This window comes from Aquarana catesbeiana, linkage group LG06 (genome assembly GCF_042186555.1).
Source record: "Aquarana catesbeiana isolate 2022-GZ linkage group LG06, ASM4218655v1, whole genome shotgun sequence".
NCBI classification, from domain to species: Eukaryota; Metazoa; Chordata; class Amphibia; order Anura; family Ranidae; genus Aquarana; species Aquarana catesbeiana.
In genome coordinates this window covers 262399920-262419319 of record NC_133329.1, presented here as the reverse complement: position 1 = coordinate 262419319, position 19400 = coordinate 262399920, and the positions used below count along the sequence as shown (strand labels likewise).

Sequence of the window (19400 nt, the reverse complement as noted above, 5' to 3'; positions counted from 1 at the left end):
GAAATTGCAGAGAAATGTTAAATAATGCATTACAATTTAATTAGACCCATTATATTTTAGACAACTAAAATTAATTTTAGTCGACTAAAATGTACTGGAGATTTAGTCGACTAAATACGACTAAAACTAAAACAATTGCAGAAGACTAAAATGGGACTAAAACTAAAATTTTAGTTTTTAGTCCTAAGACTAAGACTAAAACTAAATTGAAATTTGCTGCCAAAATGAACACTGATAGTGACGTCATGGTGTTTGGCACCTTTTCTGAAATGCAAGGAGTGCTGCCCTGGGACTTAGAGTTGGAAAAGGCAAAGCTTACCCTCAGTGCCCTTACCTGGCAAGAAATTACAGAGGTCAGTGTGAATAACACAACAGCTCCTGCCAAGAGGTCACACTGTCTGTGGGGGGAGGGGGGTCAGATCGCTTATGTAAGGGGGCGGGTGAATACACAAAAGTAAGGCGGTCACTGATATCAATCAAGCCTTATATCAGTGACCCCCCACACTTTAGTGTATTCACTCTTGCAAGTTTTTTCCGCGTTTTTGTTCAGGTCACCAATGTGAAAAAAAAGCAGAAAAACGCCTGTAATCTGCCCCAAAGAAGCTCATGTTATTTTTTGAGCTTAAGGTGTTTTTCAGCTGTTTTGCTTCATGTGACAAAACGCTTAGATGTGAACGGGTGCCATTAAAATAAATGGGATTTTGCTTGTCGGGCATTTTTCAGGTGTTTTTTTGGGGCGTTTTACAAACGTTTTATGGGCTGAAAATGCTCAGGTGTGAATGCAGCCTAAAGTGGTAGTAGACTTTTTTTTGAAAATTAATATCTCCTAAACTTGCACTGATTGAGCAGCAGCCGTGACATCACAGAGACTCCCGTGCATGTCATCGTGGCCCATCCAGTCAGACGGCCGGAGTCCCCAAACTGGGAAGGAAGACCGAGTGAAGATGGAAGTATCTGCAGCTGTGACAGCATGCCGCTGGAGGGCTTCGTTCTAAGGTATGTCTTTCATAATGTGCTAGTAGGCAGTGCATACTAGCACATTATGCCTTTACCTTGCAGGGCTTGTTTTTGTTTTTTGTTTGAAATGCGTCCTCAGCGTTCCCCATTACAACATCAGAGTTTGCAGAATTCACATTTACAGTGCAAGTGAGAACTCTTGTGGATCCTGATATAAAAAGGGAACACTGTAGACTGTGATGTAAGGAGGAATGATGCAGACCTGAATTTAAGGGGGGACTGGGATTGTTCTGTAAGAGGGGGGAGGCTCTGGTGTTCAGAAACCCCCTACATCAGAGTTTCCTTTTATTCCAGATCTCCCTAACATCAGGGACCACAGAGTTCTCCTTTTACATCAGGGACCACAGAGTTCTCCTTTTACATCAGGGACCACAGAGTTCTACTTTTACATTAGGGACCACAGAGTTCTCCTCTTACATCAGGGACCACAGAGTTCTCCTTTTACATCATGGACCACAGAGTTCTCCTTTTACTTCATGGACCACAGAGTTCTCCTTTTACATCATGGACCACAGAGTTCTCCTTTTACTTCATGGACCACAGAGTTCTCCTTTTACATCAGGGACCACAGATTTCTCCTTTTACATCAGGGACCACAGAGTTCTCCTGTACATCAGGGTCCACAGAGTTCTCCTTTTACATCAGGGTCCACAGAGTTCTTCTTTACATCAGGGTCCACAGATTTCTCCTTTTACATCAGGGTCCACAGAGTTCTGCTTTTACATCAGGGTCCACAGAGTTCTCCTTTTACATCAGGGTCCACAGAGTTCTCATTTTACATCAGGGTCCACAGAGTTCTCCTTTTACATCAGGGTCCACAGAGTTCTTCTTTACATCAGGGTCCACAGATTTCTCCTTTTACATCAGGGTCCACAGAGTTCTGCTTTTACATCAGGGTCCACAGAGTTCTCCTTTTACATCAGGGTCCACAGAGTTCTCATTTTACATCAGGGTCCACAGAGTTCTCCTTTTACATCAGGGACCACAGAGTTCTCCTTTTACATCAGGGACCACAGAGTTCTCCTTTTACATCAGGGACCACAGATTTCTCCTTTTACATCAGGGACCACAGATTTCTCCTTTTACATCAGGGACCGCAGAGTTCTCCTGTACATCAGGGTCCACAGAGTTCTCCTTTTACATCATGGACCACAGAGTTCTCCTTTTACATCATGGACCACAGAGTTCTCCTTTTACTTCATGGACCACAGAGTTCTCCTTTTACATCAGGGACCACAGATTTCTCCTTTTACATCAGGGACCACAGAGTTCTCCTGTACATCAGGGTCCACAGAGTTCTCCTTTTACATCAGGGTCCACAGAGTTCTTCTTTACATCAGGGTCCACAGATTTCTCCTTTTACATCAGGGTCCACAGAGTTCTGCTTTTACATCAGGGTCCACAGAGTTCTCCTTTTACATCAGGGTCCACAGAGTTCTCCTTTTACATCAGGGTCCACAGAGTTCTCATTTTACATCAGGGTCCACAGAGTTCTCCTTTTACATCAGGGTCCACAGAGTTCTTCTTTACATCAGGGTCCACAGATTTCTCCTTTTACATCAGGGTCCACAGAGTTCTGCTTTTACATCAGGGTCCACAGAGTTCTCCTTTTACATCAGGGTCCACAGAGTTCTCATTTTACATCAGGGTCCACAGAGTTCTCCTTTTACATCAGGGACCACAGAGTTCTCCTTTTACATCAGGGACCGCAGAGTTCTCATTTTACATCAGGGACCACAGATTTCTCCTTTTACATCAGGGACCACAGATTTCTCCTTTTACATCAGGGACCACAGAGTTCTCCTGTACATCAGGGTCCACAGAGTTCTCCTTTTACATCATGGACCACAGAGTTCTCCTTTTACATCATGGACCACAGAGTTCTCCTTTTACTTCATGGACCACAGAGTTCTCCTTTTACATCAGGGACCACAGATTTCTCCTTTTACATCAGGGACCACAGAATTCTCCTGTACATCAGGGTCCACAGAGTTCTCCTTTTACATCAGGGTCCACAGAGTTCTTCTTTACATCAGGGTCCACAGATTTCTCCTTTTACATCAGGGTCCACAGAGTTCTGCTTTTACATCAGGGTCCACAGAGTTCTCCTTTTACATCAGGGTCCACAGAGTTCTCATTTTACATCAGGGTCCACAGAGCTCTCCTTTTACATCAGGGACCACAGAGTTCTCCTTTTACATCAGGGACCACAGAGTTCTCATTTTACATCAGGGACCACAGATTTCTCCTTTTACATCAGGGACCACAGATTTCTCCTTTTACATCAGGGACCACAGAGTTCTCCTGTACATCAGGGTCCACAGAGTTCTCCTTTTACATCATGGACCACAGAGTTCTCCTTTTACATCATGGACCACAGAGTTCTCCTTTTACATCAGGGACCACAGATTTCTCCTTTTACATCAGGGACCACAGAGTTCTCCTGTACATCAGGGTCCACAGAGTTCTCCTTTTACATCAGGGTCCACAGAGTTCTCCTTTACATCAGGGTCCACAGAGTTCTCCTTTTACATCAGGGTCCACAGAGTTCTGCTTTTACATCAGGGTCCACAGAGTTCTCCTTTTACATCAGGGTCCACAGAGTTCTCATTTTACATCAGGGTCCACAGAGTTCTCCTTTTACATCAGGGACCACAGAGTTCTCCTTTTACATCAGGGACCACAGAGTTCTCCTTTTACATCAGGAACCACAGATTTCTCCTTTTACATCAGGGACCACAGATTTCTCCTTTTACATCAGGGACCACAGAGTTCTCCTGTACATCAGGGTCCACAGAGTTCTCCTTTTACATCAGGGTCCACAGAGTTCTCCTTTTACATCAGGGTCCACAGAGTTCTCCTTTTACATCAGGGTCCACAGAGTTCTCCTTTTACATCAGGGTCCACAGAGTTCTCCTTTTACATCAGGGTCCACAGAGTTCTCCTTTTACATCAGGGTCCACAGAGTTCTCCTTTACATCAGGGTCCACAGAGTTCTCCTTTTACATCAGGGTCCACAGAGTTCTCCTTTTACATCAGGGTCCACAGAGTTCTCATTTTACATCAGGGTCCACAGAGTTCTCCTTTTACATCAGGGTCCACAGAGTTCTCCTTTTACATCAGGGTCCACAGAGTTCTCCTTTTACATCAGGGTCCACAGAGTTCTCCTTTACATCAGGGTCCACAGAGTTCTCCTTTTACATCAGGGTCCACAGAGTTCTCCTTTTACATCAGGGTCCACAGAGTTCTCATTTTACATCAGGGTCCACAGAGTTCTCCTTTTACATCAGGAACCACAGAGTTCTCCTGTACATCAGGGTCCACAGAGTTCTCCTTTTACATCAGGGTCCACAGAGTTCTGCTTTTACATCAGGGTCCACAGAGTTCTCCTTTTACATCAGGAACCACAGAGTTCTCCTGTACATCAGGGTCCACAGAGTTCTCCTTTTACATCAGGGTCCACAGAGTTATCATTTTACATCAGGGTCCACAGAGTTCTCATTTTACATCAGGGTCCACAGAGTTCTCCTTTTACATCAGGGTCCACAGAGTTCTCCTTTGACATCACGGTCCACAAAGTTCTCCTTTTACATCAGGGTCCACAGAGTTCTCCTTTTACATCAGGGTCCACAGAGTTCTCCTTTTATATCAGGGTCCACAGAGTTCTCCTTTTACATCAGGGTCCACAGAGTTCTCCTTTTACATCAGGGTCCACAGAGTTCTAATTTTACATCAGGGTCCACAGAGTTCTCCTTTTACATCAGGGTCCACAGAGTTCTCCTTTTACATCAGGGTCCACAGAGTTCTCCTTTTACATCAGGGTTCACAGAGATCCCCCTTACACTGTAAAGGGTAACCCTGTAGACTCTGATGTAAGGGGGAACTCTGAGGACTCTGGTGTAAGGGGGAATGCTATGGACTCTGATGTAAAGAGGGACTCTTGGAACCCTGATGTATAGGGAAATGCTTGGGACTTTGATATAAGGAGTGACTCCAATGTGAACACAGGGTTCATTCTAACTGCTGCACTCTACATGTTGTTTTGTATGTTACTTACTCCTGACCCCTGTACTCTATACATTATGTTGTGCATTACATAGTCCTGACCCGGGTGTTCACTGTCCCAATAGTTGCTGATTTTATTGAAGTTCTTTTTTAAAGAGTAACTACATGGCATATGAGCTCCACAAACTAAAAACACTATTTAAAGCGGAAGTAAACCCATCCATTTATTTGTTTAAAAAACAGTTACATTCCGGCATGTGCCAGGAATTGGTTGTGCTCTCAAACTGTCAAACCATCCAATGGCTGGAGTCATAACTGTTCACAAGAGCAGCATCATGGCAGTTGTAGATTAAACAGAGGCCAAAATGTCAGCTTCCTTGACTGAAAATAATAGGAGGGTTTACTTCCACTTTAATTTACTTTTAATATTTAAAGTAAACACATCAATTTATCCATGTCTCCACGATTTATCACCTTGAAAAACACTTCCCCAGCATATCTGGCCGGGACCATTATAATCCTAGTCAGGCTCACATTTTAAGCAAGAAACTGCCACTCACCCTAGTCAGTCCTAGTATGGACGTATACATGTAGAAGCCTCAGTCAATACCGATCTTTGGGTCACGCCCCCTGACATGTTTCGCCCCATCCAACAGGGCTTAATAACTCTTTAGCCACTTAAAGTATTGTAGCGCATAATGGAAAAATGTTGGCGTGCAGAGGAAGTGGCGGATGGTAGTGGGGGGGGGGGCAAGTCAATTTCTGAATCAGGGCCCACAGGCTTTAGTCTACGCCTCTGCCTCAAATATCTGTGTGCTAAGTGTACCTTTTTTTTATTCACATAGGGGAGAAAAGACTCGGGACATCTGAGGACACCAGGGACCCCCCACCCCCTAAAGAAAAGCAAATCCCCACACCACATCCAGAAGATGTGGAGGAAGGAGAGGTTTATGAAGTGGGTGAAATAGTGACCACAACAGGTGAGTGTCTGAGACCACAGCTTCAGGTAATAGATGGATGCCTGCATATTTATACTACATGGTGTGTTTTTTTTATTTTAGGTGATGTGGATGTTGTGGAAGAAGAATCTCATTTCACAAGTGCAAGTGCACATGTCCTCATCAGGGAGATCATGGTGTGCAATCGTGATTTACAGAAGATCAAGAAAGACATCAATGAAGTGGAAAAAAGACTCAAAAACATCATTGATGTTTTAGTCTAAAACACCCCAAAAATTCTTCTAGTTTGTTTGTATTTTTATTATTTTCACACATTTTAAATATTTTTTAGAAAGCCAAATATTAAAGATGCACACAGTGCACAGTGCTATCTGCCATCATGGGATATAAAGGTACACATTTTGGGGGTGCAACCCCTTCCTCGCAACTAAAGTAGATGAGAGGAGAGAGTTGCACCCCCGAAACACGTCAATTGATCCCCCATGATGGGGGCTAGCGCATGTTGACATTAGGCGTGGGATCAGGAGGGAAATCCCCATTTTGACTCTCAATTTATGTGCATCTTCAAAATTTGGCTTTCACAGGGGTGACATTAACCCCTCTGATGAAGGCAATATCAACACAGTTTGGACATACTAATGTCTGATATTGCCTTCACTTTGTCAAAGTTGAACTTTGTAAGTTCCTGAGTTGTGTATTCTTTTATGGTTTTAAACATGCCTGTTTTAACACAAAAAAGGCTATTTGTACTGTCAAAAACAAACTGTTATTACTAAAATATGTTGGTTTGTTCAAAATACATTTTCTAACGCACATGTGAATGTGCACAGATTAAAAGGTTTTCTACTTTTCTACTCAACAATGTGTGGCTTCTTCTTTCAATGCTCAATATCATTTTTTGGACTAAGTTGGTGTTTACACTGAAATGGGGGTTATTTACTAAAGGCAAATCCAATTTGCACTACAAGTGCACTCTCACTTTTGCAGTGCACTTGGAGTGCAAAGTGGATTTTCCTTTAGTAAAAACCACAGTGCTTTATAATTTGCCACAACCATGCCATTTTGGTGACTCACCAAAATTCATTCATGGTGCAGAAAATGATGTATATTTTTAACAGTAATGCATTACATACATTAACAACAAAAACAAGGTGTGTGTGTAGCTGACCCACGACATAATAATAGTTTGCTGAAGAAGAGATTGTCGCCTCATGTATCAAATAAATTACTTTTGCACTTTTGAAAAAAATGCCCCCAAAAAAGCCCATTGGAGAACCTAGGAGACAGCTAAAAGAAACACAAGCAGTAAATTAAAGGAAATCTTATTCCAGTTTAACTAAAAAATGTATTTTTAAAATGTTTTTAAAGATTTTCTGGCATATCAATGGCCCCCCTACCCGCAAAGTACTCCATATATTTGTTACGGACCTCGCGGGCGCTTTGGGGGGGCAAGCCAAGATGGCCAGCTTCAAGTGCCATCAGGGTTTGTTCATTAAGTCCGGCCTCAGGCCCAACTGAGGCAACATAGTTCATTGAATTTCTCCTTAAATAGCTGTAGAGAATGCAGCATGCAAGGATTATATGGTTACGTTCATATTCCGCCATGTTGATTTCCGTAAGGAATAGGCGGAACCGACTGGCCATTATCCCGAAAGCATTCTCAACCACTCTTCTAGCTCTGGCCAGCCGGTAGTTAAAAACCCTCTGGTCCAGGGTGAGGGTCCTCATCGGGAACGGCCGCATCAGGTGATCACCCAGCCCAAATGCTTCATCAGCAGCAAAGACAAACGGGAGTCCTTCCTCGTTCTCTTCAGCAAGTGGCAATCCCAAGCCACCATTCTGGAGCTGTGTGTAGAACTCTGGGCGATGACTCCACCATCCGACATCCGGCCATTCTTCCCCACGTCCACATAGAGAAACTCATATGTTGCCGACACCACCGCCAACATCACAATACTATTAAACCCTTTGTAATTATAATAGTATGACCCCGTGTTGGGGGGTGGCAAGTCCCACTGCTGGGCAAACTGGGAAGCCACAGTCTGCCATTCCTGTGGCGTTGAAGGAAACTGTGGAGTCAAACAAGAACAAAAAAGAACTTAGTAATTTTGCACATAAACATTGCAAGCAGATTAGACACAAACATTCTTGGCCAACATCAGTATAACATTTATTTTAAGGAGTATTTAAAGACAAAAATAAAAGGTCCACTTATCAGATTCCTCACCCTTTCTGATGGCCCATTGTAAAAAATTGAGAGGGGGGGTGGAGGTATTTTTGGGACAGGTAACCCTCTCCACTTCATTGAGAGCTGAATGCATAAATAATGTGTTTTACTTTAACCAGCCCATCCTTACACTATTGGCAGCCCACTGGACAGGTAAGAAGTGTCATAATACAAAAATATAAATACACACTGTACAAATTGAAGCAATTTTTTACATTCTGCAATTACCTATCAAGATAATAGGAGAACAAAACTTTAAACAGTACCATTTGAAAGTATTCTGGCAGGCCCTTTTACTACATACTTTGGGGAATTCATACAGAAATCTGACCACAAAAGAGGTAGGTATAGTGTGTATGGGTCTGGCAAAGTCAGCAGATAGAGGATTGGTATCGATTGACTTAGCGGTTGGGGGGAGGGAGGGTTCCAAATGATTTTGTGACCCAAAAATAAGCCTCTGGCACTCTGCATGAATTTAAGGACACAAATAACATTTGTACATATTTTAGGGGGTGTTTAGGGTAAAGCACTACAATAGAGCTGACAAAATACATTGTTACGTGACTAGGCTAGGTGTGTATGGGCCCAGGATAGCTGGGGAGGTTAGTGAAGGCAAATATGCATGAAGGACAAAAAAGGAAGTTTAAAAAATTTAAGCATGCATGAGAACAATGGGGACATTCACAGCATATTACAATCATGGTAATTAGGGAATGATGAAAGAAATACAATACATTAGCAAACATTAAATACATATAATGTGATGCTAAAGGATAAAACTTACCCTAATAAAGTCCTTCTGCAGGACCTGAATGATGGCAGAAGAGGTCTCTGGAATAATGATCCCCAGAGCCTGGGGGGAGATGCCTGTCGAGAACTTGATGTCCTGCAGACTTCTCCCTGTCGCCAAGTACCGCAACGTGATGACTAGCCTCTGCTCGGAAATGATGGCTTGCCACTTGGTAATATAAGGGGACAGCAAAGCCAACAGATGATGAAAAACGGGGTCCGTCATCCGGAGATAATTCCTGAAATCATCAGGATTATTCTCACAGATCTCCCGCAGCAAAGGCATATGAGAGAATTGGTCACGCTGGAGTAACCAATTCTTGGTCCATGAACTCCTCCCCGCCCTGTTCATGGACTAAACTTGGGTCAAAGTAAGAACCCCAACACCAAGCCCCTGCACAGCACGAACTCTACGGCGAGTACGTACCCGCAACATGGCTTCAAAATGGTTGGCTGGTTAGAACGAACTAACAGAATGCACTGAAAATCAGAAAGAACCTGAGAAGAGCGAGCTGAAAATCAGAAACGAGCGGACAAGAACGCACTGAAGATCAAATACGTACTATAATAATACACACTGAAAAACAAATGCGAACTGACTACACGCATTGAAAACCAGATACGAACCCACAAGCACAAACTGAAGAGCAGTAACGATCGATAAAGAGGCCGAAAAGAGGCTGAAAAGCGCAAATCGTCTCTCACCAAACTTCTACTAATATGAGATTAGCAGAAGGAGCCCAAAGGGTGGTGCACTGGCTATTGAATTTCCCTTTTCTAGTGCCGTTGTACGTGTTGTACGTCACCGCGTTCTTGACGTTCGGAATTTCCAACAAGATTTGTGTGACTGTGTGTATGCAAGACAAGTTTAAACCAACAACCGTCGGAAAAAAAACATGAATTTTGTTGTCGGAATGTGCGATCGTGTATACACGGAATTACTCGGGTGAACCTTGTCAAATACCTGAAACAGGCGCTGTTGGGCTGTAAGGTGGAGCCAGCAATCCCAGGGATGTCTCATAGCATTTATATCGGCAAAAATTATTGTTATTGCAAAATCTTGAAAATTATGATTAATGAGCGCATGACAGCGATCTTGAATGACAAAATGCAGATGTTTGAGAAAGTCTGGGATTCATGGGTCAGGTATCTGACTGGTGATCTTCGATCTATACCCGTTTAGATCGGTTTCAGGGTGGTGGGGGTCGGAGCGTGAGGTCCTTTCCTACTTTTTCCTTTCAACATTTATTTTCTTTCTTTTGCCTCTTTTTTGTTTTGGTCTTTGCTGTAGTCTTATAAGGGTTTTCTGGCCTATTCCCTTTAAACCCTGATCAGTGATTACCCCATTAGGGTGAAATCTGATTTCAGGGTGACTAGGGATGTGCTATTCTCTTTATGAAGGTGTAGACCCCTTTCACTAAGGTATACAGTAGATCCAAAGCACATTTGAAATCTACTATGAGTTGTGAGCTGACTTTTAATTTGAATTTGCAATATGTAGAAGCTCTATCTTTAACTGTATATGAAGACTGAGATGCATTTTGTTAATAGGACATGTGGAGTACTAAACGAGCATTGGGGCTACCCCATAACGACACTGATAATGCAATCTATATTGACAGTAAAGATCTATACTTGGAAGAAAGAAGAATATACTTGGGTATATTTTCCTGCCTATAAAAAGCTTGGATATCCACCTATTTAGTATATATTTTATACTGTATATGTTCTTTATAAACCTTTTTGTATTCTCTTTTGTGAAAACTATAATAAAAATATTGAAACAGAAAAACAGTTACATGTTCCAGAGAGAATAGAGCATATATAACCACGAGGAAGTTCCATCTTACAGCAATGTCACAACAGCACATATTATTAAATCCACAATACTAGCAGTACAGCACCAGTCTACAATGATAACCCGAGACATTATAGCATTACAGAAATTTGCAAAGTGGGGGTTGGTTCATAGTAGTCTATCCAAAATAAATAAACTGGAGACAGCCCTGGCATATCCAGCCAAGGGGACCATAATATATCAAATTTGCTAGGGCGTCCTCTGTGTTAAAATATACTTTTAAGGCGTAGCGTATCACGCATTTGGGTAATCCACTCCTTCAGCGAGGGTGGGTCAGCTGATTTCCAATGTCTAAGGCCCCATTCACACCTGGAGGAGAAAAAATTAATTAATTAATAATAATGAATTATTTTCTATGGGGATGGTTCACATCTCCACTCCAAGTCATCTGAAGCCAAATGCCTGAAGCTCAAAAAAGTTTTGGAGCTTTTTTTGTAGCTTGAATCGGACAGAGACTTGAGCATTCTTGTCGCATTTTTATTCTCATAGAAATGTTTAATGGAAACATGCTTTTTACGCATTTTGTGCGCAGTTGCGTGTTTTGTTGCACATATTTGCACAATTTTCTACTTAAATGAAAAAAAAAAACAGTAATATATGAATAATGTAAAATAAATACACAAATAACAAAAATCATCATAAATTAATAATAAATAAATGAATAATATGTAATAATACATAAATAAATAACCCCTAACCTTAAAAAAAGGAATAAAATAAATTAATAATAATATACTAAACACCCAAATAAAAAAATAAATTACTGTTCCTATAATAATAATAATTATAATAATAATAATGTATTTATTTATTTTGTGTTAAGTTGTGTGTTTAGTTATTTATTATTATTATTATTTTATTTCATTTTTTTAAGGGTTAGGGGTTAAGGTTAGGGGTTCATTATTTATTTATTTATTATTACTTAGTATTAATTAAATTATTATTTATTTATTATTTTGATTTATTTGTGTATTTATTTTACATTTATTTATTATTATTATTATTATTATTATTATTATTATTAATAGTAGTAATAGTATTAACACCCTAACAAAAAAGCAAAAAACCCTAATCCCCTAACCTACCCTTAACTCTAACCAAAAAAAAAAAAAACGCAGAGGTGATCAAATACCACCAAAAGAAAGCTCTATTTGTGGGGAAAAAAATTATAAAAATTTCATCTGGGGACAGTGTTGCATGACCGCGCAATTGTCATTCAAAATGTTACAGAGCTGAAAGCTGAAAATTGGCCTGGGCAGGAAGGGGGTGAAAATGCCCTGTATTGAAGTGGTTAAGGACACTTTTTTGGTAAAGATGTAGGGTCTCCTATTATTTTCTAAGAATAAAAATATATTTTCTTTCTTCTAGCTGACCCATGAGCTGGAGAAGAAAGTTTCAGAGCTAAAAATGCAAAAAGAAGAGGAAATCAGGTATACGTTATATGCAGTGCTTGTGGTCTTATGTTTTTGATTTTTTGATACATTTTATTCTTATTTCACTTCGAGGTGTGGAACTGACTTGTTTCATTGACTGTCAATATTGAAAGTGTTGTAAGCAAGCAAGTAGAACTCTAAGCTGCTTTCCACAAGAAAAGCAAAATGACTCCTTTCATTTGAATAGCATGGCCAAAGTTTACTGCTGGGCTTTCTGTGTAGAAGGCCCAGAATGCTCTGAAAAATTGGTGTCATGGGTGCAACCTGTATTTGATACAATAAACTGGCGTAAAAAAACATTATGGTTCGAAGAAAAAAAAATGTTGTTATTTATAGCAAATCAGCTTCTTCTCTCACCATAATCCTGTAATTTTGTTAACCGAAGGCACAATATGTTATTGTATTTGATTTAAGGATTCTCCAGGAGGAGCATGCCACCAAGCTGTTTGCTCTTAAACAAGAAGACAATGCTAAACTATCACAAGAGAAGGAAGATGCTGAAAGCAGATATGGTAATTAACAGCTGTCTTATTAAGTATATTTAATATAAGGGGGTTTTCAAAACTGGGGGCTCAGTAATTCAGTAATGATTTTAGATAAACTTTGATAAAAGCCTTTACTTTCAGGCTTTAGGCTTTCAGGCTTTAGACTAAGGCCTCTTTCACACGAGGGATCCGTATGTCCGTTTTTCCGTTCTTCCGTTTTTGGATGAAAAACAGACATACATGTATCCCTATGGAGCGTCGGATGTCAGCGGTGACATGTCCGCTGACATCCGACCCGCTCCGATCGGAAAAGTGTAACGGAGGAAAATCCTACTTTTCCATCTGTTTTCGGATCAGATCGGGAGACGACGGACACTACGGTCCGTCATCACCCGATCCCTCATACGGGAGAGCAGCGCTCTGACAGGTCCGTCGCTGCACAGTGTGCAGCGATGGACCTGTCATCTTCCTGCTCAGCGGGGATCCGTGGAGTGATCCCCGCTGAGCAAGCGGGTGTTCACGGGGCGGATCGTCACTGATCCGCCCTGTGTGAAAGAACCCTAAGCCAACAGGCCACAGTCTCAAAAGGGCAGTAAGATCCTACTGCCCTCAATTAGGTCTCTCAGAAACATACCTTGGGTGGGCATAGCATCTTAGGGGATTAACATTATAATTCATCATCACATACAACTTGTGCTAAATAAAAACTGTCAAGCATGAAAATGGTTGCATTTGTTTATGACTTTTGAATATTTTTGCTGTTTTGCTCACTTATAACTATTTGTAGATTTAAATTGCTCTAGTGTGCCTAAAGTGTTTGTAAACCCTAACAATGAACTTCTCTTTTTTTCCTCCACATTGCCCTGTTTAAGTGTTTGTTACCCCAACATTTCATATTCCTGATATGTGTCTGCTGTACCATGTACTTGTATAAAAAAAGAAATCCTGTTCTCTTGTATTGCTTCCTTTGTGTGAAATCCCTGGTGTTCCTGCAAACCCCTCTGGTTTACCATTAAAAACTGACCACACTAAGCAGGAGAACAAACTGTGGTCAGTTCTCTAGCTATGCTGGAAACTCAGTGTGCTCTCCTCCAATGATAAGACTTGTCCTGACACACCCCCCCGCACAGCTTTTCACTTGGAAGCTCAGTGTGCTGTTGCTTCTCCTCCCCCCCAGTTCGTATGCAGCTGAAAACAGAGGGAAAGTGATCAGTTATAAAAAAAAGGGGGATAAAGGGGTATTTTAAGAGTACTTTCACACTGGGACAGTGCTGACGTTAGCGGTTTTAGCAGAGCTTTTCGGCCGCTAGTGGGGCGCTTTTAACCCCCACTAGCGGCCGAAGAAAGGGTTAATAGCGCCCGTGTTGCAGCGCTGCTGAAGTGCTTTGCAGGCGCTTCGGCTGCGCTGCCTATTTATTTCAATGGGCAGGGAATTTTGGGAGTGGTGTATACACCACTCCCGCACCGCCCCAAAGATGCTGCTTGCAGGACTTTTTTTCCCATCCTGCAAGCGCACCGCCCCAGTGTGAAAGAACTCAGGCTTTCACACTGGGGTGGCTTGAGAGGCGCTTTTCAGGTGCTTTACAGGCGCTATTTTTAGCGCTAAAACGCCTGAAAAGTACCCCAGTGTAAAAGGGATCTTAATGTTTTTTTTTATATCTATACACAAATGTTTTGCCTTTCATTTCCATTTTAAACTGAATAGGTTGTTTTACAAGGCGATCGTTTACAATCACTTTAAGTAAACTAAGGAGAGTGTTTTGTTATATCTTTTTGATAGTTGCGAAAAATACATTTTGATCATGTCAGAAATTCAGAGCTGTACTGTGTGCAGTGTTTTTTGTAGCCTATATAGTTTTGATCTCTGGACCACAAAATTATTAGCCTTTATGTTGTGGAGATGTGAAAGTGGGTAACTCTGAGTAGTTTAACAAAAGAAAACTGGGCAGGGCTGGCACTATTTAGCTCACATAAAATGCTGTGTGTTCTCAGATCACAACAGGAATTAGAAGCTGAGTACATTTCCAGATTAATGGGGAATTTTTTTTTACTTGCAGGGTCTTTAATCACTTCAATACAGGGCATTTTCACCCCCTTCCTGCCCAGGCGAATTTTCAGCGCTGTAACATTTTGAATGACAATTGCGCGGTCATGCAACACTGTACCCAAATGACATTTTTATCATTTTTCCCCACAAATAGAACTTTCTTTTGGTGGTATTTGATCACCTCTGTGTTTTTTTTTTTTGCACTATAAACAAAAAAAGAGCATCAAGTTTGGAAAAAACACAATATTTTTTACTTTTTGCTATAATAAATATCCCCATTTAAAAAAAAAAGAATTTTTTCCTCGGTTTAGGCCAGTATGTATTCTTCTACAAATTTTTGGTAAAAAAATCGCAATAAGCGTGTATTGATTGGTTTGCACAAAAGTTATAGTGCCTACAAAATAGGTTATTGATTTATGGCATGTTTATTATTATTTTTTTTTTTTTACTAGTTATGGCGGTGATCTGCAAATTTTTATCGTGACTATGACATTGCGGCAGACAGATCATACACTTTTGACAGTATTTTGAGACCACTGACATTTATACAGCGATCAGTGCTATAAAAATGGGAAGGAATTAACACTAGAGAGTGATCAAGGGGTTAAATATGTTACCTAGTTAGTGATTTTAACTGTGAGGGGATGGGACTTTACACACACAGATCCACGTTCCTGCTCTGTCACGAGCATTTGAGGGCACCCAGTGGACATAGTGGCCGCCGGGCACATGCATTGGCTCCTCGGTGACATGGCGGGCGCACACGCGTGCCCCCTATATCCCCGGAAATCAATTATGTCATATGACGCCCACCCAGGATGGGAGATTCCACCTTCGGACGTCATATGTCAATGGGCTGTGAAGTGGTTAAAGGGATAAAACATAGGAAAATGTGCATGCAACTTTGTCCTCACATACACTTTTATATACTGTGTGTATATATATATATATATATATATATATATATATATATATATATATATATACAGTGGGGACGGAAAGTATTCGGACCCTCTTCAATTTTTAACTCTTTGTTATATTGCAGCCATTTGCTAAAATCATTTAAGTTCATTTTTTTCCTGATTAATGTAAACACAGCACCCCATATTGACAGAAAAACACAGAATTGTTGAAATTTTTGCAGATTTGTTATGCTGTGTGTAATTAATGAGGAAAAAAATGAACTTAAATGATTTTAGCAAATAGCTGCAATATAACAAAGAGTGAAAAACTTAAGGGGGTCTGAATACTTTCCGTCCCCACTGTGTGTGTGTGTGTGTGTGTGTGTGTGTGTGTGTGTATATATATATATATATATATATATATATATATATATATATATATATATAAACATTATCGATTTTTAAGTGCAGTTTAAAGGTTTAAAGGTAAAACTTTTATTACAATGGCTGGCTACAGATGGGCAAGAATCTTCATATGAGCAATGAGTGGGGAGACATTTGGTTAAGTACATCCTGCATTCTAGGTTAAAAGATAGGTGGATCAGTTCCATGAAACAGGAATATTTAAAGTGAGAAAATGTTGTGATTGATAAATATAACGTTGTGCTCAGAAGTATTTTTAAATGTACCTAAATTAACTCTGGTGCAGCCCAGCAATCAGGGAGCCTGGCCATGCTCAGTGGAAAGGCATCTACTTTATGACATAGGCCTTTGGATTCTGGGTTAAAGGTTCCTCTGTGTCTGTCTTTTTTGACTGCTGTTGCTGCCAGAGGGGGACAGGTGGCTTACCAGAGCACCAAAAACAGAAACCTTTCTGCACCGAGGCATGTTCTCTAAACTTATTATGTACATTTACACATTGGTGACTAGTGTGGTTCCCATATGGAATGTCTGATGCAGCTTAACCACTTGCCTGCTGGGCACTTTTTCCCCACTTTCTGCCCAGCTTTCAGTGCTGTCGGACTTTCAATGACAATTGCGCGGTCACGCAACACTGTACCCAAACAATTATCATGTTTTTCACACAAATAAAGCTTTCTTTTGGTGGTATTTAATCACCACTGGGTTTTTTAGACCGAAAAATTTTGAAAAACAAAACAAACTTTTTCATAGTTTGTTATAAAATTTTGCAAACAGGTACATTTTTCCTTCACTGATGTGCGATGATAAGGCTGCACTGATAGGCAATAATAGGCTGCACTGATGGTCACTGATGAGGTGGCATTGATGGCTACTGATAGGCTGCACTGATGGGTGCTGCTGAGGTGGCACTGTTGAGGCGGCACTGATGATGAGGCACTGATGGGCACAGGTGGCAGCACTGGTGGGCACTGTTGGGACTGCACTGATAATCAGAACACTGATAATCAGTGCCCTGATTATCAATGTACATGTCCCTTTTAGAGAAGCTGGTTATCGGCTCTTCTCCTCTCCTCATGCTGTCAGCATGAGGAAAGGAGTAAAAAAAATAAAAACCATAAAGTGATCCCGTGCTACAGCAAACAAATTAAGTGATAATAAATTAATATATATATCCACTAAATACACTGAGTGTATCTAAAGTGTCTAAAGAGATAATACATAAGTGAACCTAACATATTTCTTATAAATTAAAAGACACGCAAATGTAAAAATAAATAGATCAATCCCAGGGCATGACAAAGAGAGTAATAATAGTCTCTTAATCTGATGTTCAAAAAGTCATATGTACTCTTGAAAAAATAACTAAAAGAAGGAATCCTGCATAAATCGTTCCAGTAAAAGACAGTGGGCAGGGAGAGATAAATATCCAAAGAATGAGCTCACAGAGCGCTCACCTTCACAACGTAATAAATCAGCATGTAATAGAGGGAGTTAGTTCCGTTGTTCCAACCTTGACCACCAGGGGGGCCTGCTGTTCCACTCTAAATACGACCGCCTTCCCAAACGTGATAGATCAGCATGCAATAAAGGGGATCAGTTCCGTTGTTCCAACCTTGACCACCAGGGGGTCCTCTGTTCCACCTAAGCCAGACTTCCCATCAGAGTCCTCATCCGACCTCGTCACCTCCGCTCGGGGGGGATCCCCTGATGAAGTCACGTGATGACGTAACGCGTAGGGTGTGGCCAGAGGTTGAAGTGCACCGGAAGTGACGTGAGAGTGGCGTTCAGACGCCTTGTTTGCTGATACATGTGTTTGCTGATACATGCTTATTTTTAACATTGCAGTTTAAGAGTCCAGCTTTAGTATTAAAATAAACCTTTATGCTTTAACTTGCTACACTATTGGAGCTCTCTTTTTCTCCCACCTTTACCTTTCACCCTCGTCTCCCCCCCCGCCCCCGAGCGGAGGTGACGAGGTCGGATGAGGACTCTGATGGGAAGTCTGGCTTAGGTGGAACAGAGGACCCCCTGGTGGTCAAGGTTGGAACAACGGAACTGATCCCCTTTATTGCATGCTGATCTATCACGTTTGGGAAGGTGGTCGTATTTAGAGTGGAACAGCAGGACCCCCTGGTGGTCAAGGTTGGAACAACGGAACTAACTCCCTCTATTACATGCTTATTTATTACGTTGTGAAGGTGAGGGCTCTGTGAGCTCATTCTTTGGATATTTATCTCTCCCTGCCCACTGTGTTTTAATGGAACGATTTATACAGGATTCCTTCTTTTAGTTATTTTTTCAAGAGTACATATGACTTTTTGAACATCAGATTAAGAGACTATTATTACTCTCTTGGTCATGCCCTGGGATTGATCTATTTATTTTTACATTTGCGTGTCTTTTAATTTATAAGAAATATTTTAGGTTCACTTATGTATTATCTCTTAAGACACTTTAGATACACTCAGTGTATTTAGTGGATATATATATTAATTTATTATCACTTAATTTGTTTGCTGTAGCGCGGGATCACTTTATGGTTTTTATTTATTGAGAGTGAACTGTGACACACTTTAGGTTCTGCTGCAGACAGCTTATATTAGATTGCACTATATGCACTTTATTCACTAATTAGTCACTGTTTATTTACCATTTGGTTTTAGTAATTTGCATACAGCACTTTTTAGTGGCGCGAAGGCTCTTTTCACAATGAGGAAAGGAGTGCCAATAACCGCCTTCTGTTTACATCCGTGATCAGCTGTGATTGGACACACCTGAGCATATGGCAAAGAACTGCTGATTGGCTCTTTAACTCAATCTGTGATCAACAGTGGCTGGAGGACACTGTGATCACAGAGCACACCGCCCACACCCCTCAGCGGACAAGATCACGGTCATATGACACGTTGTGTTAAATGTATTAGCATATTTAGATACACTAACAAATTGAAGCCAAACTCCAGCTCACAGCTCCAGCTCACACTTTATAATCAGTTACAGCATCCGTTTTTTTGTCTTTTGAGATAAAGGTTTTGTACTAATAAATAAAAGCTGATCATTTTAATCACCTCTGCCAGTGTTAAGTGTTTTGTCTCATCCATGTAAACTAATACATTCTGCCAGAGAGCCTGAGCTTCTGAAAAACAACAGACTTGCTGGCTGGATCACCAGATGAAAATAAAAGAAAGAAAACTTAAAAAAGGAAACTAATGCAGCCATCACATCTAATGCCGCGTATACACGAGCGGAATTTCT

General features: G+C 40.9%; 1 protein-coding gene across 6 annotated transcripts in view; it reads left to right on the top strand.

The window, feature by feature from the left end:
• Positions 1 to 19400, top strand: part of FLACC1 (flagellum associated containing coiled-coil domains 1) — a 119776-nt gene that overhangs the window by 63972 nt on the left and 36404 nt on the right. For all 6 annotated transcript variants that reach the window (XM_073633265.1, XM_073633267.1, XM_073633264.1 and 3 more), the window contains 2 exons: positions 12224 to 12285; positions 12703 to 12800. In XM_073633265.1, coding sequence (XP_073489366.1) covers positions 12224 to 12285; positions 12703 to 12800 — 160 coding nt within the window. The remainder of the gene's footprint in view (positions 1 to 12223; positions 12286 to 12702; positions 12801 to 19400) is intronic.